The sequence below is a fragment of the Equus przewalskii genome, chromosome 9 (genome assembly GCF_037783145.1).
Source record: "Equus przewalskii isolate Varuska chromosome 9, EquPr2, whole genome shotgun sequence".
NCBI lineage: Eukaryota > Metazoa > Chordata > Mammalia > Perissodactyla > Equidae > Equus > Equus przewalskii.
In genome coordinates this window covers 24,834,404-24,858,237 of record NC_091839.1, presented here as the reverse complement: position 1 = coordinate 24,858,237, position 23,834 = coordinate 24,834,404, and the positions used below count along the sequence as shown (strand labels likewise).

The 23,834-nt window shown below is 43.5% G+C and overlaps 1 protein-coding gene across 2 annotated transcripts; it reads right to left on the bottom strand.

Annotated features, from left to right (window-relative positions):
• Window positions 1-9,018: 9,018 nt before the first annotated feature.
• LOC103556519 (zinc finger protein 331-like) lies at window positions 9,019-23,793 on the bottom strand. Of its 2 annotated transcripts, none has more exons than XM_070558680.1 (4): window positions 23,342-23,793; window positions 17,626-17,709; window positions 16,180-16,306; window positions 9,019-13,077 (listed from the first exon to the last, which is right to left on the bottom strand). In XM_070558680.1, exons 2-4 carry the CDS (start codon window positions 17,629-17,631, stop codon window positions 12,224-12,226), a joined length of 987 nt encoding a protein of 328 aa, XP_070414781.1. In that variant the 5' UTR covers window positions 17,632-17,709; window positions 23,342-23,793; the 3' UTR covers window positions 9,019-12,223. The 2 variants fall into 2 exon arrangements, with proteins under 2 accessions (XP_070414781.1, XP_070414782.1); XM_070558681.1 differs by having other exon boundaries at window positions 23,264-23,343.
• Between the last annotated feature and the right edge of the window lie 41 nt (window positions 23,794-23,834).

Genomic DNA, 23,834 nt, shown 5'->3' with positions numbered 1-23,834 from the left:
AATAATCTCTTCAACAAATGGTTCTGGGACAGCTGGATATTCAGATATAAAAGAATAAAGTTGTACCCTTACTACACACCATAAACAAAAATTAACCAAGATCAAACACTTAAATATAAGAGTGAAAACTATAAAGCTCCTACAATTAAATTTATTGGCAAATCTTCCCTCGAATATTGCAAAGGTTTCTTAAGTATTACATCAAAAGCACTTCACAGCAAAAATTAAAAATAGATAAGTTGGATTTCATCAAAATTAATTTTTTTGCATCAAAGGACATTATCAAGAAAGTGAGAACGAAAATCTACAGAATAGGAGAAAATAGTTGCAAATCATATATCTGTTAAGGCTGTAGTATCAAGAATACATAAAGAACTCTTACAACTCAACAACAAAAAGACCAACTATCCAATTTAAAAGTGGGCAAAGGACTTGAGGTGGCATTTCTCTGAAGAAGACACGCAAATGGCCAAGAAGCACATGAAAAGATGCTCAACTTCATTAGTCATTAGGGAAACGCAAGTCAAAACCACAGTGAGATACCACTTCACATCTATGAGGATGAAAAGAATAATCACAATTATTACTATAAAAGCTAGAAAATAACACATGTTGGTGAAGTGTAGAATAATTGGAACCCTCAGCATTTCTGCTGGGAATGGAAAATGGTGCAGCCACAACGGAAAACGGTTTGCCAGTTTCGCAAGAAGTTAAACACAGTTACCAAATGACCAGAAATTCCACTCGTGGGTATTTACCCCAAAGAACTGAAAACAGGTGCCCACACAAAAACATGTACAAGAATGTTCATAGCAGCCCTATCACAGGTGCCCCAAAATGGAAACAACCCAAGTGTCCATCGCCTGATGAATCAACAAAACGTGGTCTATATGTACAATGGAACATAATCAGCCCTGAAAAGGAACGAAGCACTGACACATGATACAACATGGATGAACCTTGAAATCATGCCAACTGAGAGAAGCAGACACAGACAGCCAACTATTGTTTGATTCCATTTATATTAAATATGCAGAACAAGCAAATCCATAGAGACAGAAAGCAGATGTGTGGTTGCCAGGGCCTGGGGAAGGGTAAAATAGAGAATGACTGCTTAATGGGTACGAGAGTTCCATTTGGGGTGATGGAAAGGTCTGGAACTAGATAGTGGTAATGGTTGTACAACATTGTGAGGGTCCTTAATATCACTGAATTGTACACTTCAAAATGATACATTTTATGTTCTATGTATTTTACCACAACAAAAACAAGACAACACAATACAAAATGTGCAAATTATTTGAACAGACCATTCACAAATGGAGATATATAAATATCCAATAGAGACATGAAAAGTCCTCAACCTCATTAGACAACAGGGAAATGCAAATTAAAACTACAATGAGATTCCAAGAGACCCACCAGAATGGGCTAAAATTAAAAGACTAAAATCATCAACATTCCCCAGTGTAGACTCCAGTCCAAAAAGCATTAAATGAAGCAAAGACATGCTCTTTATTATACTAAAGGTATTACTGGAAAACAATTACCAACATCCATTTACTACATAACAGCCATGACTTTCCTAAAACAAGTAATCCAGATGTGAGGACTACTACACAGAAACAGAAACAGATCAGCATCTAAAAACATCGCTCAGCCCAAGACAGGTCAAGAGGACAAAAACTGGTAAGAATGTAAAAGACCCACGTGGTGAATAAGATAAACCTAAAATAGGGGCCAGCCCCGTGGCCTAGCGGTTAAGTCCATGCACTCAGCTTCAGTGCCTGGGTTTCACTGGTTCGGATCCTCGGCGCAGACACATCACCACTCAGGCCATGCTGAGGCGGCCTCCCACATAGCACAATATACAACTATGTCCTGGAGGGCTTTACGGAGAAGAAGAAGAAGGAAAAAAAAAAGAAGACTGGCGACAGATGTTAGCTCAGGTGCCAATCTTTAAAAATAATTTTAAAAAAATAAAATAAAGTATATATATTTAAATTCAAAATCTGATTATAGTCAATGTAATTTCCTTATCAGTGCATATAGAACATTTATGATTATTGACTATATGTTAGTCTACAAAGAAAACAGAGTTAAATTCTAAAAATATTTAGAAATGACATAAATTCTTTAGTCTCTACCTAATGCAATATCTAGAAATTGCTAGCACGATTAAAGCACAAAACCATCTCTAAATGAGAAGAAAATCTTTCAGAGTGATTTCCAGACAGGGCAGTCTGCACACAGGGCCGTGTGTGCACCTGCACGTACACAGGGGGCGTGGTGGCGCTCTGTCTGCTCAAGTAGCCAAGAAGCAGACGCCCAGTAGTACTGAAACCTAGGGCCCAGTTCTCAGTGTCTCACTTCACTCCCCACTGAGAACTAAGACGCGCTGCTGTGGCAAAAGATCAGAGACTGAGTGGCTTATAACCAACAGACATTTATTTTTCAGTTTGGAGGCTGGAAGGCCAAGTTATGGCGCCAGCAGATTCACTTTCTGGTGAGAACCTGTGTCACCTTCTCCCTGTGTCCTCACATGATGGAGAGAGAGCAACCTCTGGTCTCTCTTCCTCTTCTTATAAGGACGCTAACCCCAACACAGGGGCCCCACCCTCATGACCTCATCTAAATCTAATTACCTCCCCAAATGGCCCCACCCCCAAATACCATCACACTGGGGGTTAGGGCTTCTGCATGTGAATTTGGGGGAACACAAAGTTCAGTCGTAACATGTCCTGATAGAGATACAGCTTTCCAGAAGAGGAACGACTAGGGTCCTTGCAGGTGGGCTTAGGAGGTAAGCAGACTCCTTGAGATATAGAAGCAAATGCTCTGGCCTAAATGGGGGGAGTCAGGGTCCCCCACTGTCCTACCTGCTCATTGAACACGCCGCCTCCTCAGATAAGCGGTGCTTTGGTTGTGTGCACTCCTCAGGGTGGGTGGGAGGAGAAGGGATGTTACCACGACAGCGGGGGCACAGACGCCGTGGAAAGGCAACACGGCTGTGGCTGCTGTGTCACGGGGAATGGTGTCGGCAATAAGGATAAACAGCTTTAGATGGACTGAAATCATTATGCTTGTCAAGCCTGAGCTGGTGGCTGCTTGAAACCAAAAGTACAGGCAAAGCCAGGCTGACTGGGGTGGACCCTAAAGGGAGCCCTCCCAGCCTCCACCTCAGCGGCTGGAAGAAAAACGTCGAGTGTGCTGAGAAATCTTGGGCAGGGGAGGGACTCACACTTTTACAGTTTGGTTGGATGTGGGTGTCCGGGGCACCCTCCCATGGGGCTCCGTGGCAGGGGGCAGTGCTGGGCACTGGGAATGCTGGAAAAAACCCGAAAACCCTTATCGTTGCTCCCAGCATCCAGACTCCCCTCTCTCCCCCACCCTCCCTGCCCTTTTTCAAGCTCCCAGCCAGAGCACCGCACCTTCTCCTGGCAGCTGCTGTAACCCCAACATGCAAGTGCTGAACTCCTTCGGTCTGTGTTTCTGTAGGAAAAATAAGTGCCTGAATTCAACTGATAGGGTTTAAGTAACGTTTGCAACTGGGATTGAAAACTAAAGTGAGCCTGATTCAAGGTATAATGAGAAAACAGCACCATCTAGCATAATGTCCCATGAGCATGCTTTGTGGTTTCCACTGTATTTCGGCCTGATATTGTTATATATTTGCTTGTTTATCTGTGTATTGTCTAGCTCCCTTGCTAAAAATGTACGCTCCACCATGGGGAGAGTTCTGTCTGTTTTACTTCTGTTGAGAACAGCTCCTGGCACACACTGGTTACTCAACAAATAGATGTTAAACGGATGAATTTTTAAAAAATTGATGTGTTCTACATCCTGCAAATGTCCACAGATCAGAGGAGCTTGTCCTATTCCGAGACTGCCGCATGTAGAGGCGATCCCTGTCGCCTCCTGGGAGATCTAACGAAAACAATATCCTATCTCAGGATGAAAGAAAGGAAACGGACGCGTTAGGTAGAAACAACGGGGGGTTGGGAGAAGGGCGCGGAGGCGGTTTCGCAGTCCCGCAGCGCCACCTGCCGGACAGCGGCGCCGAGGACACCGGCTCCGCCGCCGGGAAGGCTCCCTGTCTGCACCGAGGCCTGGCGGTTCCAGCCCGGACATCGCCGCTCCGGGGCGGGTCAGCTCAGACTGAATGAGTAGCAAGCAAGGGACCCGACAGGCTTCGCTGACCAAATGAAAATAGTATACTCAGGGGTGTAGGCGACCTGGTCCTAGCGTCATCGGAGTTTTACACGAAGGGGTGGCAGCCACCCTTTCAGAGAAATTTAATCCCTCTCTCTGCCTCCCAAGGAGCCGCTAGCTCAACCGGGCTTTTGGTTCGCAAAGCTTCGCCTGAAATTCCTGGGCCTGATTCGCTGATGTTTCTGCTAAAGCGAAAGCTGATGGTGGCAGCGATGCAGACCGATGACAACTCTCGAAGACGGATCCATGCAGAAGGGTCAGGTGGCAGAACAGGCTGAGTGAAAAGCCATCGGCCTTGCCTCAGACAATACTCTACGGACAAGGCCTTACAAGAGCCCAAGAATCTGGAGGAGCCATGGCCTTACTACCCAGATAAGAAAGAGCCACTAACTTTATTAGTAATTTTACGTACTTTAAAAATCACAGCAGGGGGCTGGCCCTGTCGTTGAATGAAGTTCGCGGGCTCGGCTTTGGGGGCCCAGAGTTTGGCCAGTTGGGATCCTGGGCACGGAAGTGGCACCGCTCGTTAGGCCATGTTGAGGCGGTGTCCCACATGCCACAGCTAGAAGGACCCACAACTAAGATATACAACTATGTTCTGGGGGGATTAGGGGAGAAAAAACAGAAATTTTTTTTTTTTTTTAATCACAGCGGTTGTCTAAGGAGGGAGAAATAGGTCATTCTAATCGTCTCACATTTTAAGAGATAAGATATGCAAATCAATACAAAACTAAGCATAATACTGTTAAAATAATACTGGGATCTTAGGTAAGGCCTTTTTTCCTAAGAACCGGAAAATATATTTCATATGAAACAATAATTCATATAAAATCCCTATTGAGATTGTGTCCACTGCAGATGGGGTCCTGCATAACACTCCAGGGAGATGAAATATGGGATTAAAATACTGTCAATTTAACTCTAGTCAACAAACATTCTCTGGACTCTTGTTGGATTCTAAGGGTTCAGAGGCCAGTAAAATAGGGTCCCTGTCCATAAGGAGTTCACAGCAAAGCTAGGCATAGATAGGTAGGCATTTTAGGCATAGATAGGTCGGCATTTTGTATTAGTCCAGGTTCTCCAGAGAAACAGAACCAACAGGATGCATGAAGACATAGGTGGAGATTTATTATAAGGAATTGGCTCACACAGTTATGAAGGCTGGCAAGTCCAGAATCTGTAGGGTGGCCCAGCAGACTTGGGACCTGGGAGAGCTGATGATCTAGTCCCAGTGTGAAGGCATCCTGCTGTAGGCCAGAAAGAGCTGATGTTGCACATGAAGTCTGAAGGCCATCTGCTGGAGAATTCTTTCTTGCTTAAGGAAGGCTGGTCTTTTTATACTCTTCAGGCCTTCAACTGATTGGATGAGGCCCACCCACATTAGCGGGGGCAATCTACTTTTCTCAAAACCCATCAATTTAAATGTTAATCTCATCCAAAAACACCCTCACAGAAACACTCAGAATAATGTTTGACCAGATATCTGGGCACTCCATGGCTCAGTCAAGTTGGCACATAAAATTAACCATTACTCATGCTGGGGACAAATCCACCAACTTGGATGTACCAAGTGCAGGGACAGCAGAAAAGAATTCATTGAAGGGGGAAGTAACTGACCTGGACTCACCAGGCAATGAGACAAGGAATGTCCTTTCCAGGTGAGGGGACCACCATACTCCAAGGAGCCGAGTCACATACTGTGGCGTTACTGGAGTCTTAAAAAGGGAGAAGGGAAGGGGTGGGAGATGTTCCTGGAAGGACAGGGATCAAATTGAGAGGCCGTTGTGGGCGACACTCAGGGGCTTGAACCGTCTTCTGTAGTTGATGGGGAGCCACCAAAGTCTTCTGAATCAGGCACAGACATGGTGACTTTCGCATCATCTTGGTGGCAGGATGGAGAAGGGGGAAGAGGCAGGTGAGTGAGCCGGAGTGCCAGCTCATTTCCTGGCCCCCGAAGCTCCCTCTATCTAGGGAAGACTGGCCTGACTTCTCCACATTCAATTCCACCGTACAGCGTCGAGCTCACAGTCCAAAACCAATCTCATGGTCAACATTTGCGAGCAAGAAAATAAAAGGTGACCCTGTTCCTAAACGAATGTTCAGAACTAGGCTGCCGGCTGTGAGGGGCCCACTCTTTGCTCACCTGGCTCTCCCACAATGTGGGGAACACTGGCTCCTTTCCCCTGAACAGCTAGATCTGCAGGTTTTCCCTTAAGGAAGGTGATTCTCTTTGGCTTGCTGAGACAGCCGGCTGCAGAGGTGTGATCTTTCTTCTGCTGCTGTTTTAGGGTTGTTTTTTTTTGTTTTTGTTTTTTTTTTTTGCCTTTTTGTTTTATTGTGGTAAAGTACATGTAACATAAAATTTACCATTTTAGCCACTTTTTGGTGTGCAATTCAGTGGCATTAGGTACCTACACATTGACATACACATAAAGCACGACCAAGTGGAGTTTATTCAAGGAATGTAAGATTGTTCTAACATTTAAAAGTCCAGCAGTATAATCTACCACGCTGAAAAAAAAAAAAAAAAAACTAAACTAAAAAGACCCCTCAAAACCATATGATCATATCAATGGACACCAGAAAAACTTTTGATAAAATGCAATATCCAATCCTGATAAAAACCCTGAGCAAACTAGGAAAGATGGGAACTCCCTTAACCTCCACAGAAACCATTTTCAAAACGAGCTAAATGATACACAGCAGTAAAAGCCTGGGTGCCTTTTCCCTAAAATCAGGAGCAGAGCAAGGTTATCTCCTCTCACTCCTACTTAATGCAGAACCAGATGCTCCAGCCAGGGCAATAAGGCTAGGGAAAAATATGACACCCAAACAGGCAAGGAAAAAGTAAAACTGTCTTTATTTGAAGAAGACATGATTCTCTGAGGTAGAACAACCTACGAAATGTACCAAAACAACAACAACTAGAATAATTTAATTCAGCTTGGTTGCAGGATACAAGATAGGTATACAAACATCTACTGTATTTCTGTGTGCTAACAATGAACCATCAGAAATTGACTCTTTTTTTGATGAGCAAGAGTGTCCCTGAGCTAAATCTGTTGCCAATCTTCCTCTTTTTGCTTGAGGAAGACTGGCCCTGAGCTAACATTTGTGCCCACCTTCCTTTGTTTTGTATGTGGGATGCCACCACAGCATGGCCTGATGAGTGGTGTAGGTCCATGCCTGGGATTGGAACCCACACACCCCAGGTCACTGAAGCAGAGCATGCGAACTTAACCACTACGCCACTGGGCTGGCCCCTGAAATTGAAAAGTTAAAAAAATACAAATAGAATAAAAACATGAAATATTTAGGGAATAATCTGATTAGGTTATGCAAGATCTGTTAACTGAAAACTACAAAACACACTGATTAGAGAAATTAAAGGTGGCCTGGTAACGTCTGTTTGCACTGCTAGGAGCTTTGATCTACCACAGAAGAAGTCCAGCTACTCTCTGCAGACCACATGAGGCGGCCGGCTGAGAGGGAGAGGCTCTGAGGCTGCATGGAAGAGACACGAAGAGCAGCTGACAGTGAAGAGAGGCCCCAGAATCACGGTCCCAGCCATCCTCGCTTTGTGTCACCACGTGAATGGAGAAGCCATCCTGGATGCCCAGGCCCAGCAGGAATCACTAGACCAGAGAGTAGACATTCCTCCCACATACAGTCCGGATGCTTCACACACAGAATCATGAGAAACTAAAAACTCAGAAACGGCCCTTGCTCCGGCTCCCATGGTTTGCGACAGTTTATGAAGCAGCAATAAATAATTAAGACAATGTGATTCTGGAAACTGCATCAGAAGCAGGGCTATTTCACCTCCTCTGCCTCCACCAGGTGAAAGCTTAGCCAACACTCAAAACAGTTTCTTCTGTTGTGTCAACTCGATGAACATCAAGGTGCCTGTGGCAGCAGAAATACATTTCCACATTTTTCCAAACATTAAATTATTTTTAATCACCTTTGATACAATTTTTAAAAATCTGGTTTAAACGAGTACATGTACATGTGTTACCAGTTTTGCAAATCACATGTTCATATACACAATGTGAGAGAGGTGTGGGGGTGAAAACATATCTAGGTTTTACATCAAAATATGAAAAGAAGCTGTCCTTGAGTTATGAGATTACAGAGGACCTTTGTCTGCTTCTGTTACGTACTCATACTGTCAACGTGCTGAACCGTAACCATACAACACTTCTTAAATATGAGCATTGAAATTGGGACACAGAGGCTCTTTTTTCCAGGGCAGAAACAGTGAAGGTTCCTCATTTTCTACACTTGGTCATGAGGCTTCATCTCAGGCATTTAAGAAATCGTCAGTATGAGTGAGGGCATTATTCTTTACATATTTTTTTTTTAATGTACACACCAAAAAGGGTAGAAACTCGAAGTGTACAGCTTGGTGAATCTGCACAAGGCAATCGACCCAGGTACCTAGTGCTTGGAGTAACAGGAACATTACCAGCACCCTTCACGTCTCCCTGGGGCCCATTCTAGACACCATCACCTCCCCAAGTGTAACTGCTATCCCACTGGTTCTCAGCTGGGGGGATTTTGTCCTCCCTCCTAGGGGACATCTGGCAATGTCTGGAAACATTACTGGTTATCACAACTCGGAGAAGAGGGTCTCCTGGCACCTAGTGATTAGAGGCCAGGGATGCTGCGAAACATCCTACGATGCACAGGGCAGCTCCCCTTCACACTAATAAAATATCATCTGGCCACAAATGACCATAGTGCCAAGGCTGGGAAACTTCAATCTAGAGCATCATTTTGTGACAACAAAAAGTTATATCCAAAAACGTTCATAGAAGCTTTATTCATAATTCAAACATCCAGAAAGAACCAAATGTCTTATTCAACAGGAGAATGGAGTATTCCATTAACATGATGGAATACCACTCGGGAAAGAAAACGCTACTGAAAGACACAGCATTAGGGAATCTCAAAAACATTATGGAGAGTGAGGGAAGCCACATACGCCAAAGCAAGTGAACAAACCAACCAGCCTGCTTGATTCCAGGTCTAAGAAGGAAAAAACAGAGGCAAAAGAAGAAACCTTTGCGATAAAAACAACAAAGCAGTTTCCTCCGAGGGTGGCGATATGAAGGAGTGATGAATATTTATTTTGATTTGCGTCTTGGTTACATGGGTCATCAATTGCCAATATGCATCAACCCTGTGTAGTGACGTCACCTCACCCAAGCAGAGGAAGTGAGATCAGAGGTCTCCTTCCAGAAACAGTTCCTCTGCAAGAAAGTGCTTTTTAAGGAATCTAGCGTGCTTCAGGCCAAGGTCCACAGGAATTCCATTGGCTCATCCACTCCAGCCCAGCAATTTGTAGAACATTTTCAAGTCCTGTCACGACGGTGTGCAAACAGATGTCTGTCATCATCTCATTTAATACCATATATATTATCTGGTGCACATCTACACCAGTCACTCCAGAAATTGTAATAACCTCTCCTGATTTAATCCATGTCAACATATTTTGCTAAACCAGAAGTTTGATCTACTTAGTTTGGAGAAGCACCTTCAAACCGATGTTCACAAACATTTCCTTGATTAGGGTGAGAAATCTTAGTGAATGCTTTTAATGATGATATTGAGTGTCATTTCTATCTTCCTTTATTATCCTTCCACAAATCAAACTCTGGGAAAAATTTCAATCAGATTTTGATTACCAGCCAGGCAGGCAGTGGGGATAGACAAGGAGAAGCAGGGCTCCTTCAGCTCAGGACCAGCTAGACACTGGGGCTGAAAAGCTCTCTAAATCCTCTGAATCCTGACAAACATACCTATTCCACTAACAACGATCTTGGTCTTTTTCACTGAATGCTCTAAACATCACAGAAGCAACCACACACAGGTATAAACTGAATTGTCGGTGTAACTAGGAAAACCATGGGACCCTTATCTGAGTTTCTACAACAATAAGAGATGCAAGGCTTACAGCAATACGAGATTCTTTCAATAGAATCACATCAAGACCCTGAGTTCACACATTCCACTTTGGCCGCCTGGGGTTCGCTGGTTCGGATCCCGGGTGCGGACATGGCACCGCTTGGCAACCCATGCTGTGGTAGGCGTCCCACATATAAAGTAGAGGAAGATGGGCACAGATGTTAGCTCAGGGCCAGTCTTCCTCAGCAAAAAGAGGAGGATTGGCAGCAGATGTTAGCTCAGGGATAATCTTCCTCAAAATAATAATAATAATAAAAAAGACCCTGAGTTCACGTTGATGAGCTAAGGCCTTCCATTCATTCATTCATCAGTTTACTTGATAAGTGTCTATTTAATGACCTAAAACATCTAAGGCACTTTTCTAAGGACTGGAGAAAATTCTTGCCCTTGTGGAGATTAGATTCTGGCACTGGGAAGACAAACAATAAACAATAAATACATAGTATAATAAATGAATAAAATAAGGGTTATGGAGAAAAATAAAGGAAGGGGCAGAGCACACTGCTGGACAGAATCCAACGTAATTGATAACTTATGGGGGAGCAAAACTCCCAGGTATCTTGACTTTCACAAGCACGAGTCTGCAGGTTCTTTCCCCTTTGACTTGAATGTACTTTCTCAACTTGTCTTTGAAAACTCCTACTCATTTTTCAAAGCCCAGCCCACAGAACATTTCCCTGAGATCCCTTCTGGCCTTCAGAACCATTCAAAACCAACGGCATTTCAAGGACACTCATGGATTCTAAAGTGTTGGTAATATTTTCCATCTTAGCTTGGTTAGCGAGTTTATGAGTACAGCCATGCACCACATGACATCTCAGTCAACAATGGATCATATATATGATGGTGGTCCCATAAGATTGTGCCATAGAGCCTAGGTGTGTAGTAGGCTACGCCATCCAGCTTTGTATAAGTACACTCTATGCTGTTCACATGACAACAAAACGGCCTAACCATGCATTTCTCAGAACATATCCCCATTGTTAAGTGACACGACTGTATTTATTCTTCTTCTCTAAACCAGCACACATACTTTATAAATGCTTTTATATGTGCATTTCACAGAAATTCAAGGAAAAAATCCTATGTGTTCAGTTTAGGAATATCTACCCCTAACATCTATCTTGGCTATCCCTTATATCTATGCCTGGTGATGTTCCCTTGTGTCAGTCTCTGCCTTCTCTCTATTCTTGTTCACAGGCAATAAACAGTGATGAGATCCTCAAGATACAGCAACTGTAGGAAGTGTGGAAGAAAACTCAGGTAAGCACACTGTGGTCAGCTAACTCAAAGTTAGACTTGGGATCATATCTAGACACCATTTTTAGGATGCAAAGCATTAAGCAGTAGCTACACATTCTTTCACGTTGGGCAACATCAGAGGCCCTCCCATTTGAAGGGAGCTCTCCATTGCGTCTGAACTGGGTAGGATACAGTGTCTCTCCTGTTAGGACAGAAGCAAAAGCCAAGAGATGATCTCTTTGCCTAGCCTTCGGCAATCAGGACACAAGCATTGTAATCCTGGCTTCGGGACATTAGACACGAGGTGACACTTACTGAGGGCCAGTAAAGTTTCATTTGTAAAACACTACTGCGTATTCGTGGTGGTGGCAGCACAGGACCTGTGTAGGAGCAGGAGGCAGAGCCTTCCAGGTCATAGGATCATGGCTTCACTTTCTGCTCCTAAACCTGATTTACTGTGGTTCCTCTCTACTTTCAAAGGTGATTCATTGCTGTCCCATCCATTCAATGAGCTCTTGAGACAGTGTGAATAAACTGCTTTTCTAAGAGGGTCAAAGTCAATTTATGCTACTTATAACCAAGATCTTAACTGTTAAATAATGAGAATATTAACATTTTCAAGTCTAGTTCGCTTTGGTTAATATTCTCCAACATGAATTCACCTATGTCGAGTGAGGTGTGACCTGTATCTGAAGGCCTTCCCACATTCGTGGCATCCAAAGGGTTTCACTCCACTTTGTGTCTATCATGTGTAACGAGCAAGGAGTGGTTACTGAAGGTTTTCCCACGTATGTGACATTCATGGTCTTTCTCCCATGTGACTCCTCCTATGAATAACAAAACGGGACCAAGAGGTAAAGGCTTTTCCACATTCCTGACACTCGTAGGGTTTCTCACCCATATGAAGTCTCCTGTGCAGAGTGAGCTGCATCACATGGCAAAAGGCCTTCTTGCAGTCCTGACACTGATAGGGTTTTTCTCCAGTGTGAATTCTCTGATGCTCCATCAGGGAAGAGGGACGTATGAAGGATTTCTCACACTTACTGCATTCATAGGGTTTTTCTCCAGAATGAATTTTCTGATGTCGAATGAGCTGTGAACTCTGAGTGAAGGCTCTGCCACAGTCCTTACATTCAAAGGGTTTCTCTCCACGATGAATTCTCTGGTGGTCAATAAGGGCTGAGGAGCGGCTGAAGGCCTTTCCACACTCACTGCACTCGTGGAATTTTTCTCTGGTATGTGTCCTCTGGTGCCGAGTAAGGTGAGTCTTCTGACTGAAGGTCTTCTTACAGTCTTTACATTCGTAGGGTTTCTCACCCGTGTGAATTCTCTCATGCTGGTTAAGGTGTGCCCTCTCATAGAAGGTTTTCCTACACTCAGTACATTTATAGGGTCTCTCTCCTGTGTGGATTCTATGATGTCGAATGAGAGTTGAGCGGCGACTGAAGAATTTCCCACACTCGTGACACTGGCAGCACTTCTCCTCCTTAAGAATTTTCTGACAGATAATAAGATATGTATTGGTGAAGGGAGTTTCTTCATATTCTTTACATGTCTTGCTTGTTTTATTCATCACTATTTCATGCTGGAATGTTTCTTCTTTTATATTCTTCCTTAGAGATAATTCCTTGCTCTCCCATACTGACTCACTCTCTGAAAATGAACACACAAATACGTTAATATAAAGAAATAAATACATTCCCACTTTCGAGAATCTATCCTTAGATAAAGGCTTTAGGATAGGATATTAATGGGAGTTAAGGATATATGTACAAGGACATTTATTGTCAAACTCTACTGGGAAAAAACTAGGAAAAATAAATACATGCATTAAAAGTACCTATTTGAGTTGACGATGTTATGTCCAATAATCTGGCTTATTTATGAAACTATTAAAAATCATGAGTTTTAGCTATATTGACCTGAAGAGATGAGGCTGACTGAGAAAACCAAGTTGCAGTGTACAAGCGTAGAAAGATATCTATTTTGTAAGGACAAGAAATAACAAAACGTTCCCTGGATGTCTGTGCCTGTGTGTTGTGTGTGTATTAGCACAGATAAAGGTGTGAATGGACACCTGTTATATTATTACCATTGGTCCTTTAGGGCAGCGAGAATGAAAACATGTGCAAGGAGATTATCAATTTTTTCTTTTTACAGTGTGACCCTGAATATTTGGTAAAACAAACCCATCCTGGTTTTACAGGTTTGGAATAAGATTTTTAGTATCATCACATTCTCTAACTAGCCATTGGCCACGAATCCAATCATTTCGAGAATGAAACATTCATAAAATGACACAAAGTATACCTCCGATTATGGTATGGTATGGTATGGATCATGAATGATACAAAGTTTCAGAGACTGGATAGGCAGATATTTGGAAACAGGGCCTTTAAAGAGGTAAAACTGGGTCATTGGGGGGGTCCCTAATCCAAGATGACTGGTGTCCTTGTAAGAAGAGATGAGAACACAGACACGCACAGAGGGACAACCAGGTGAGGACACAGGGAGGAGACGGCTGTCTACAAGACAAGCAGAGAGGCCTCAGGAGAAACCAACCCTGCCAACATCTTGATCTCAGACTCCCAGCCTCCAGAACTGTGAGGAAATAAATGTCTGTGTTTATGCCACAGCAAAATCAGAAGACTCTGGACTCCTCAGCATTCTGCAGACTATCACACTGGTCCATTACATTGATAACATGCTGGTGAGACCTCAACGAGAGGTGGAAAGTAAGCTGGATGACCTGGTAAGATACATGTGCTCCAGAAGGTGGGAGACAAATGCTATCAAGACTCAGGGATGTGGCACACAGGGAAATCTTAGGGGTCCTGTGGTCCAGGGCATGCTGCATCATCCCTGCCAAGGTAAAGGATAAATTATTGCAGCTTATATCTCCTGCTACCAAGAGAGAGGCACAGTGCTTGAAAGGAGATAGCATATTCCATCATTGGAAAACTGCTCTGATCTATTTACATGGTAAGGTGGAAAGTACTAGCTTCGGGTGAGACCCAGAACAAGGTCCAGGCCTTGGTACAAGCAGCCTTGATGCCTATGCCACTACTGGGCAGATCCCATGGGACTGGAGGTATCTGTGGTAGAAAGAGATACCATATGGAACCCTGACAGGAGAGTCACAGCTCAGACCCCTATATTTACACCATCTGCAGCAGAGAACTATACACCATCTTTAAAATAGCTCTTGGCATGATCCTAGCTACCAGGAGAGACCATCTGCCTCAGGGACATTTTTATGAAGAGAATGTTTGTCTCCCCTACAAATTCATATGTTGAAATTCTAACCCCCAATGGGATGATATTTGGAGGTAGTGCCTTTGGGAGATGCTTAGGTCAGAGGGCAGATCCTTCATGAATGGGCTTAGTGCTCTTATAAAGACCCCAGAGAGCTCTCTTGTCCCTTCCACCACGTGAGGACAGAGAGAAGATGGCATCTATGAACCAGGAAGCGGGCCATCATCAGACTTAATCTGCCAGTGCCTTGATCTTGTACATCTAGCCTCCAGACTGTGAGAAATCAATGTTTGTGGTTTAAGCCACCTAGCCCATGGTATTTTTGTTAAAGCAGCCTGAATGGACTAAAACAGACATCAAGTGCTTATGTGGCCCAAACTGCCAACATGAGCTGGGTACCATCCAAACCACCAGCACTCAGGTAGGGTGGACCAGCAGCAACCTTTCATGAGATGTAAGAGGTGCATCCATCTCTGCATTTGAACAGATCCAGAGGGTACAGGTAAGCTGCACACACAGTGGCCAGACCCCTGCAGCATCCACCACTGATGTGCTGATCCTTGGCCACTCCAATGCCTGTGCAATAGTCACTCTGTTTAAAATTCCCTCATCTTGGCTCCTACTTTGCCAAAGGTATTTCAGAACATTTCTTAACTCCCTTATTAAACAGTAAATTCCTTGATGGGTTATATTCTCTTAGAAAATCCACATTCTTGGCCCAAATTGAAGATTGCATATGTTTGTTAATAGAATAGCTCTTAGATAGATGTATTTATTCAATCAGTCAAAGGATGGAATGAGTACTTTTTGGTAGATAAAGAAAACAGAAATGTTGAGGAATATTTTTGAAAAACAGCCTTATGAATGAATTAAAGAAAGAAAGAAGATGAGCTGGTGAAAAACAATCTAGAGAGTAAAGGTAGAAAGCTGATCATAAACGAGGGGAAGGATACACTTACATTTGGAGCTAGAGGTAATTATTAACAAAGATATAACGGCAGGGTGATGAATGAGGATGAAAGGCGTATCTATCATGGAGCTCAAAGGGCCCTCTGAAGGGAGATGTCCAAACATGTTAACGCTGCTGTGACTCAGGGAGCAGCTGGCCTTTCACAGGGACAGGCTTCCTTCTGCTTGGTGCCTGACTCACCTGGCCTTGGGGTTCCTGCCTCCTTGCTCCTCATCCCCCAGGGCTGTTTGCCTTGCTCCAAGAGGAAAGTTACATCAGGCTTAGAAAGATGGCAATTGGCCATGCCGTCATTATCCAAGAACTCTGACCCACCACCATAGGAATTAGGATAAAAGCTTTTACAAGAATGACCAGAAGACATGTAAAGGTTTTCTGAAGGACTGGAGAGAGGAAGCCGCCCACTTCTAACCGTGCTTGTCATAGGACATGGAACAACAAATAATGGCCACAGTAGTTCCCCAGAGATTTCCAACAGAAGGTGGAAGAAACACCAGGAAACAGATGCTGAATTAAGGGCTCGACGCACTCACCCAGCCAGACCAGGTTCTGATAATTCTCCAACATCACAGCTGTGTACAGTTCTCTCTGGGCAGGGTTCAGGAACCACCACTCTTCCTGGGAGAAGTCAACGGCCACATCTCGGAATGTCACTGATTGCTGAAATGGCAAACACTTTCTTATTGACAAGGCCTTGGGAAGAAGGGTGAAGTCTTGGCTGAAAGAAGATATGTACCATATAGGCGTTGTAGTGTGGACTATAGGGTCTAGTTTCATTTTTGCCAAGTACAAGTTATAGACAGTGGAAACCAGCTCTTTAGATAGAAAGAAGCATACTGTATTATGTACCAAATGTTAAAAATCTTTATGGGATTATGGATTTCTCTTTTCCTAAGTGTATTTCATAATTTTCTAGAATACTTCAAAACGTATTTGTTTAGGGGCTGGCCCAGTGGCATAGTGGTTAAGTTCGTGTGCTCCGCTTCAGCAGCCCAGGGTTCGCGGGTTCAGATCCTGGGCATGGACCTACACACCACTCATCAAGCTATGCTGTGGCAGATGTCCCACATACAAAAAATGCAGGAAGATTGGCACAGATGTTAGCTCAGGGCCAATCTTCCTCACACACACACAAAAGTATTTGTTTAAATTTGTGTGTGTATGTGTGAAATGGAAGCTGCTCTCCAATGAGTAAGGAAAAAAGAAAAATCTCATTTCATTTTAAATTTGTCCTTGGATGTGGGATTAAAGCTTGAGGCACTTAAAAATCTGCAGTATTCATGAGGATGTCCATTTTATTACATGACTCTATTCTTTTCATTTCCTAACGTCTTTGCTAACTCTGCCTCTTCCATGGTACATAGCTGGGTTTTAGTCCCATCTGAAAAGCACAAGGACAAGTCAGTGTGACTGTAGTTCACAGATACTGATAATGGTCTCATTACAGGAAAAAACAAGCCTATGATTCACCTGTGATGGGCCTTCTAGTCCAGTAGTTAGTCTCCCCTTCACAGGGCCCCTCTCTTGAGGAACACAGTCCTGTGAATGCAGAGCTGAGGAGAAGGAAGGGATGATGAAAAGAAAAAAAAAAAACGCCTCAAATCTGCTGCCGTTCCCTCTTATCTACTGCCCCGTCAAACACCAAAATAGAGCGCAGGGTCAGATCACAACACCTCTGTGGGAGCACTAGTGATTCGGAAAAAAATTGGCCACGAAAACCCTAGGAATAACAGCAGAGCATCATCTGCTAGAGCACCAGACGGTGAGAGGATGGCACAAAAAGACCCAGCACGGTTCCGCTCTGCTGTCCAAAGTGTCGCTAGGCATCGGAATCCACTCAACAGCACTAGCAACAAATTGGTTCTCAAAGTTGTGAGAGATCTGGTTGCAATATCTCAACATCCATTCCTCACAATGGTCATTGAAAATATTGACAATCATAACAACACCTAATGTTCTGGGTGCATGACATGTGTTACCTTCATGCTCCGTCAGGGCTGACCCAGGCATTCCTCTCTGGCTAGATGTCTCTCGCTGGAAAGGGCAGAATCCTGAGATGGTAGCTGGAGAAAGAGAAAGGACAGATAAGAGAGACTAGGTCTACTTGGCAGCTCCTAGCATCACTAGTTTAGAAATTTCTCCTTCCACGAAAATTTAAATAATGTTCAAAAGACTGCTCAGCATTGTGTATAAGCACAGGAAGAGGTACTCAACATCATTTCTCATCAGTGAAATGGAACAGGACAATAAGAATTAAAAGAAGAATCCAATAAAGTAGCAAGATGAGGAATTAACTTAGAGAAATAAATCTCCTACATAGATATAAACAATAAAAAGAGAACAAAGAGATAAACAAAACCCCTTCTTTGCGGCAACAAACATGAAATACTTAGGAATATATTTAACAAAAAAATGTGCAAAACCTATGTGATATAATCTTCCAAATACTCTTGAAAGACACGAAGTAGACTTAATCCAACAGAAAGATACTCCCTTTTTTTGGATAGGAAGATCAAACCATCACAATGATGTCAGTTCCCTAAGAACTGATCACTGACAGGGCAAACACACTCTGACTCACAAGTGAACACTGCACTTGGTCTATATATCCTTATCTAAAGACAAAAAGAAGGCTCCCCATGCTCCCCAAATAAGGATTGGAGTGTGTTAGCAATTCTGCCACGCATGCATTCTAGGATTAAGCAAATAAGTAAATATATTATGGTTAGTGGGAGATATGTTTCCTCCTGTCACAGAACAGAGTTTCAAACACAGAAAAGTGGAAATATAGAATGAGTTTTGCAGTGGTGTACTGGAATTGGAGTTACCTGTGAATGCACTGGTTTTAACATATGTAATCGAGATATACAAACACAGATGTTTGTGCGTTTGAATCTAGTCATTAGGATAGGAGATCCTATCTGTCCCCTAATAGGGCCTAGAAACAGCAACACCCAAGGAGTAATGAGCACACTCAGCCTCCACGTCTTGGTTTCTAAGTACCATTCTCTAACAAAACAAAACGAAAAGCACCCCAGGACTCCACGGAGAAGCAGAGACTCCAGGGCTGGGTCAGGGACGTGTCCAGAACATCTTGCAGTGCTAGAGAGGAAGGAAGTGCTCGTAAAATAACAGTGCATGTCAAAACACACAGGAGCCAATCTGAGGGTGTTCCCAATGGCTAAACTAGCAAAAACTTCAGAAAACAAATTATATTATTGGTTTATAACTCACGGAATAGAGTAATTACCATGAGCCCATTCTAATATAAATAAATGAATAAATAAGTGGAGAAGGGACAGCTTTTTATTTACAGCACACCAATTAATAAATGTAGAAGGAATAAAAGAAAGAAATTCAACATGAGGTAAATGTCACAGCAATCACTGTTGTAGGCAAGAATGGATGATAAAAATAATGGGTGAAAACACATTGAGAAACAGGATATCTGCAGTCTCAGAGTACCTCCTCTCAAGATAGTTATTAATTATGAGGACTAAAATAATAACTTTACAACGGAGAAACCTGTCAGATACCACCTCAACCATGTTATCCAAGTAATCATTCCCAGTTGACATCATGTGCTGCCTGATATCCTGCACCCAGAAGGGCACATCACTTCCGTGGTATTGGTTTCCAAAATGAATAACCTCAATCCAATCATGAGAAAACATCAGACCTACCCAAGTCAAGGTCGTTCTACAAAATAACTGGCCTAGACTCCTTAAAAAGTATCAAGGTCATGAACGACAAAGAACAACTAAGGCGTTGTCATGAATTGGAGGAGACTAAGGAGACATAACGACTAAATGAAACGCAGATCGGATTCTGGAACAAAAAAAGTGCACAAGTGGGAAAGCTGGTCAAACTCAAATAAGGCCGAGAGATGAGTTCACAGTATTTATCAATGTTAATTCCCTAGTTTCATGATGGTTATGCAAGAGTTAACTTTGAGTGTGGCTGGGTGAAGGGTATGTAGGAGTTCTGTACTATTTTTGCAACTTTTCTCTAATTTTAAAATTATTTCATGATAAAAACTTTTTAAAAAGATGACGTCATGAAATACAAAGACTGAGGAAATGTCAGTCAGTTTAAAGGAGACTAAAGAAACATGACATTTACATGTATATGACACTCAATTTTCTTTTGTTACAAAAGAGATCATGGGGATAACCAACGTAGGATTATATAATAGAAGTGTATCGATGTGAATTTACTGATTTGGTAACTTCACTAGAGTTACAGAAGAGAAAATCCTTGTTTGTAAGAAATTCACCCTGAAATACTTAGGTTAGGTAAAGGCGCATGATGTTAGCAACTTATTCTCAAATGGGCCCAAAAAACAATATGTATATATAGAGAGAAATATATGGATAAAGCAAATGTAGTAAAAGGTTAACATTTGGGGAATTGGGATAAGAGGGTAAGGGAATTCTTTGTACTTTCCTTGCATCATTTTTTTAAGTTTGAAGATATGTCATAAAGTAAAATAGTAACAATACATCATGTAACCCACTAACTACCTCACTGGAAGTTTATTCAATTTTGTGATGCCATTTGCTAAAAGTACTTTAGTCAGAATCTGCTACTCTATTATTTCTACCTGGTTCTATTCCTAGAGCGCATGGAAAAGAACTGCAATTTAAATTCCTTTTTGCCAGAGACACACTTTCACATCTCTCTCCAATGATCTCTTCTCCAGGGAAATATACACAGGTTTTTTGACCACTTCTCATGAGACATAGTTTCCAGATCCTCCCCCATCCTGGGCTCCCACCTCAGCATATGTTCCAGTTTATCAAAACACTTCAGAAAATGCTGCTCACAGGACGACCATGAACTTCCAACTAGCCACCATGAAGTAATGGAAAGGCAGAATCCCTAAAGTCTGCTAGATGTGGTAGGAACCCCCACTCTAACACCATTCCCACCTGTCACTCGGCCTACACTGCAAGGAAGTGACTTCAGAGACTCCACTGGGACAGTGTCATTTTCATCTCTTCTTTCTTTTGACCATTTCAATTCTTTCCTACTTTTGTGTGTGTGTGTGTGAGGAAGATTGGCCCTGAGGTAACATCTGATGCCAATCTTCCTCTTTTTGCTTGAGGAAGATTGTCGCGGAGCTAACATCTGTGCCAATCTTTTTCTATTTCATGTGGGATGCGGCCACAGCATGGCTTGATGAGCAGTGCTAGGATCTGCTCCTGGGATCCAAACCCGCCAACTCTGGGCTGCCAAAGAAGAGCATGTGAACTCAACCACTACACCACTGGGCCAGCCCCACTTTCCTACTTCTCGCCTTCACATCTTTCATTTTTTGCTTCTATCCTCTATTTTTAAAAGAGGTGGGAATACAAAAGTAACAAAAGCATGAAAGAAAAAGTGACTCAATCAAGTCTAAAAGTTCCTCATAGCAACTTTCCTTACAGAAATTAGGTACACACAGTATTTCAAATAATAAATAAGCTATTGGGGCTGGCCCGGTGGTGTAGTGGTTGAGTTCTCACACTCTGTGGGTTCGGATCTCCAGTACGGACCTGCATACCGCTCATAAAGCCATGCTGTGCTGGTGACCCACATACAAAATGGAGGAAGATTGGCACAGATGTTAGCTCAAGGGACAATCTTCCTCACCAAAAAATAATAAGTAATAAGCTATCAATTTGATTTGCTTAACACACTCTTCTGAAGGTATAATGAATGCTCAAGAGTAAGAGCACTGGACACTTCAGGCATGAATGGAAAGAGGCCTGCCGACCCAGAGTCCATCCAGTAAAGATGGAAAGCAGGTGAGGGTATGAACTGCTGGAGAGTCTCTAGGCTGGAAAAAATCCTCAGGCAGGGCAAGGACTATATTGAGGAGAGCACCTGCAAGGTAAGGGCACTTTCTTGAAGGTCATTGGTCCTTTGCAGGACTTTTTTGTTGTTGCTGTGGCTTTTTTTGAGGTCACACTGGTTTATAACATTATATAATTTCAGGTGTGCATCATTATATTTTGATTTCTGTGTAGATTACATCATGTTCACCCAAAGACTAATTACCATCCATCACTGTGCACACATGCCCTTTTACTTCTTTTGACCTCCTCCCCCCCCTCTGCAGGACTTTTTGAACAAAGTGTAGCAAACCAAGTGGTAAGTGAACATCTTACCATGTGAACTCGTGATAACACCAATGAAAGAATTTGAAAACTAAGTAAAACAGTTTTTAGCTATTGTAGGCAAGTAATAATCAGGATGTCTTTTGAAATTAAATTTGCTGCATTAAAAAAAATTGGACACTACTATGTATACACACTGAAGATTTGTACATATTTCAATACAGCATTTTTAAAAAGTTCTGTCCCTGAGAAGAGAATAGCCAGACAAAGCCACACACAGCTCTCCACATTAGTGTCCCCACTAATGACAGAGGGATTTTGGTACAGTCAGCAAAAAGAACCAGAGAAAAGAATCAAAATCAGCATGATTTGGGTCTTGATCTGATACTCGAATTCACGAAAGATCTCTGGGACAGAATCTGGACTAGTGGTTAGGCATGGTATGCCGAAAGTACAATTCCATGTGTCATGTTCTGTGGTTGCTCAAGTCAGTCCCACATTTAAAACCAGTAACAGCAGCCATCTATCAACTGAGGTAAGCCTTTTGCATGTCATCTTTTCAACCTGCACAACAACTGTGAAGGAGAGATTTAACTTTCCTCATTTGACAGATTTAAGGGCCAGAGTTGATTCTGAAACCTGGGTCTGGCTGCAAACAAAAACCACAGCACTTTCAACCAGGCCCCTGCTTATCTGTACACTGTTGATTCGGCGCCAGGCACCATTTCAAGCATCTAATCTCCAGAACACTATTAGCTTTTCAAGAAATATTGTCCCACTTTACACATGAGCAAACTGAAGCTCTGAAAGAGTAAACCATTAGCAAAAAGTCACACAGCCTCTCTAAAGCTCAAAGTGAAGCCGAGGAAGGAGTTGTTAAAATTTCCCTGGATTATGGTGAAACTGTGGTTTGTACCCTCAAGGTTAACGTGGGAAACAAAATAACCGAAGTTTCTAAGCTTGCCTTGCAGATCAGCAGGAGGACCGCTGATAAGAGACCTTGCTGACAGCCCCGCCTGACTAAGCATCTTGCAGGAAGATTGAGAAGCTAAAATGACTGTTAACTGCTGACCTTAAAAATAAAAACCCACCGCATGCAACACATAGAAGAGTCACGCCTGTGCAGAGGGCTCAGAACTTCAGCCCCGAAGGCCACATGCTCTCCCTCCCCCACCTAAAACCCCAAATAAAAACCCTTGCTTGTAACTTTTTCAGGAGTTTGGGATTTCAGGGTTAGCTGCCCTTCTCCTTGCTCAGCGCCCTGCAATAATAAAAGTCCTACCTACTTCCACTACACCCGGTGTCAGAGACTGAATTGCTGCGCGACAGGTGAGTGAACTCACTTCAGGTTCCACATCAAAAGGAGTGAACGGAACAGAGACAGCCACAGAGACGCGTAAAGGGCCACACGCCAAACCCCACAAGCACACAGGAACCACAAAACGCACAGCATAACCAACCAGGCACACCTAAGCGCTGACACCTCGGTCCCACACAGCTCCAGGAACCAACCTACCCGCGAAGAAAGCCGCACACTCCCAGACCCGGGGGCTACCAGAAGGCCCCTCCCACCACCGTCCCCGGAAGCCTTTACCTGGCGAGCCGAACCGCTTCCGCCCCTCCAGGAACCGACAGCAACGCACTCTACGCGCCTGCGCAGGGTCCCCTCGTCCTGCCCCAGCAGGCACGAAGCCACGCCCCCAAGGACGATCACACGCATGCGCGCTCCGTCACTTGCGGGCACGGACCCTCTCACCCTCACACCTGAGTCGCGATGCACTGAGGCCCCGCCTCCACGGACGCTAGTACGCTGGCGCACTCTATTCCGGTGCCTTAACCCGCACTGTATCAGCCCAACACACGAGGGGAGGAGGCCACGCCCTTTCGGATAAAGGCGTCCCGGCTTATTGACAAACCTAGACACTCCGAGTCCCCCGCCCGCCCCTCGCCGCCTAGTCCCGGCCCCCAGTTGGCCAGGATCCCGTGAAACTCTGGGACCACAGCGAGGAGACTGCACATGCGCACACGGAGGCTTCGACGACTCCCAGAAACCACGGCGGCGCGTGAGCGGTGCTGGATGCGGAGGC

What these genes read in the sequence shown, in the direction of transcription:
- LOC103556519 (XM_070558680.1), bottom strand. An exon ending in TCAGAACCTGGTCTGGCTGG is followed by an intron (nt 13,078 to 16,179) that starts GTGAGTGCGTCG and finishes GTTCATTTTCAG; the next exon opens with AGAGTGAGTCAGTATGGGAG.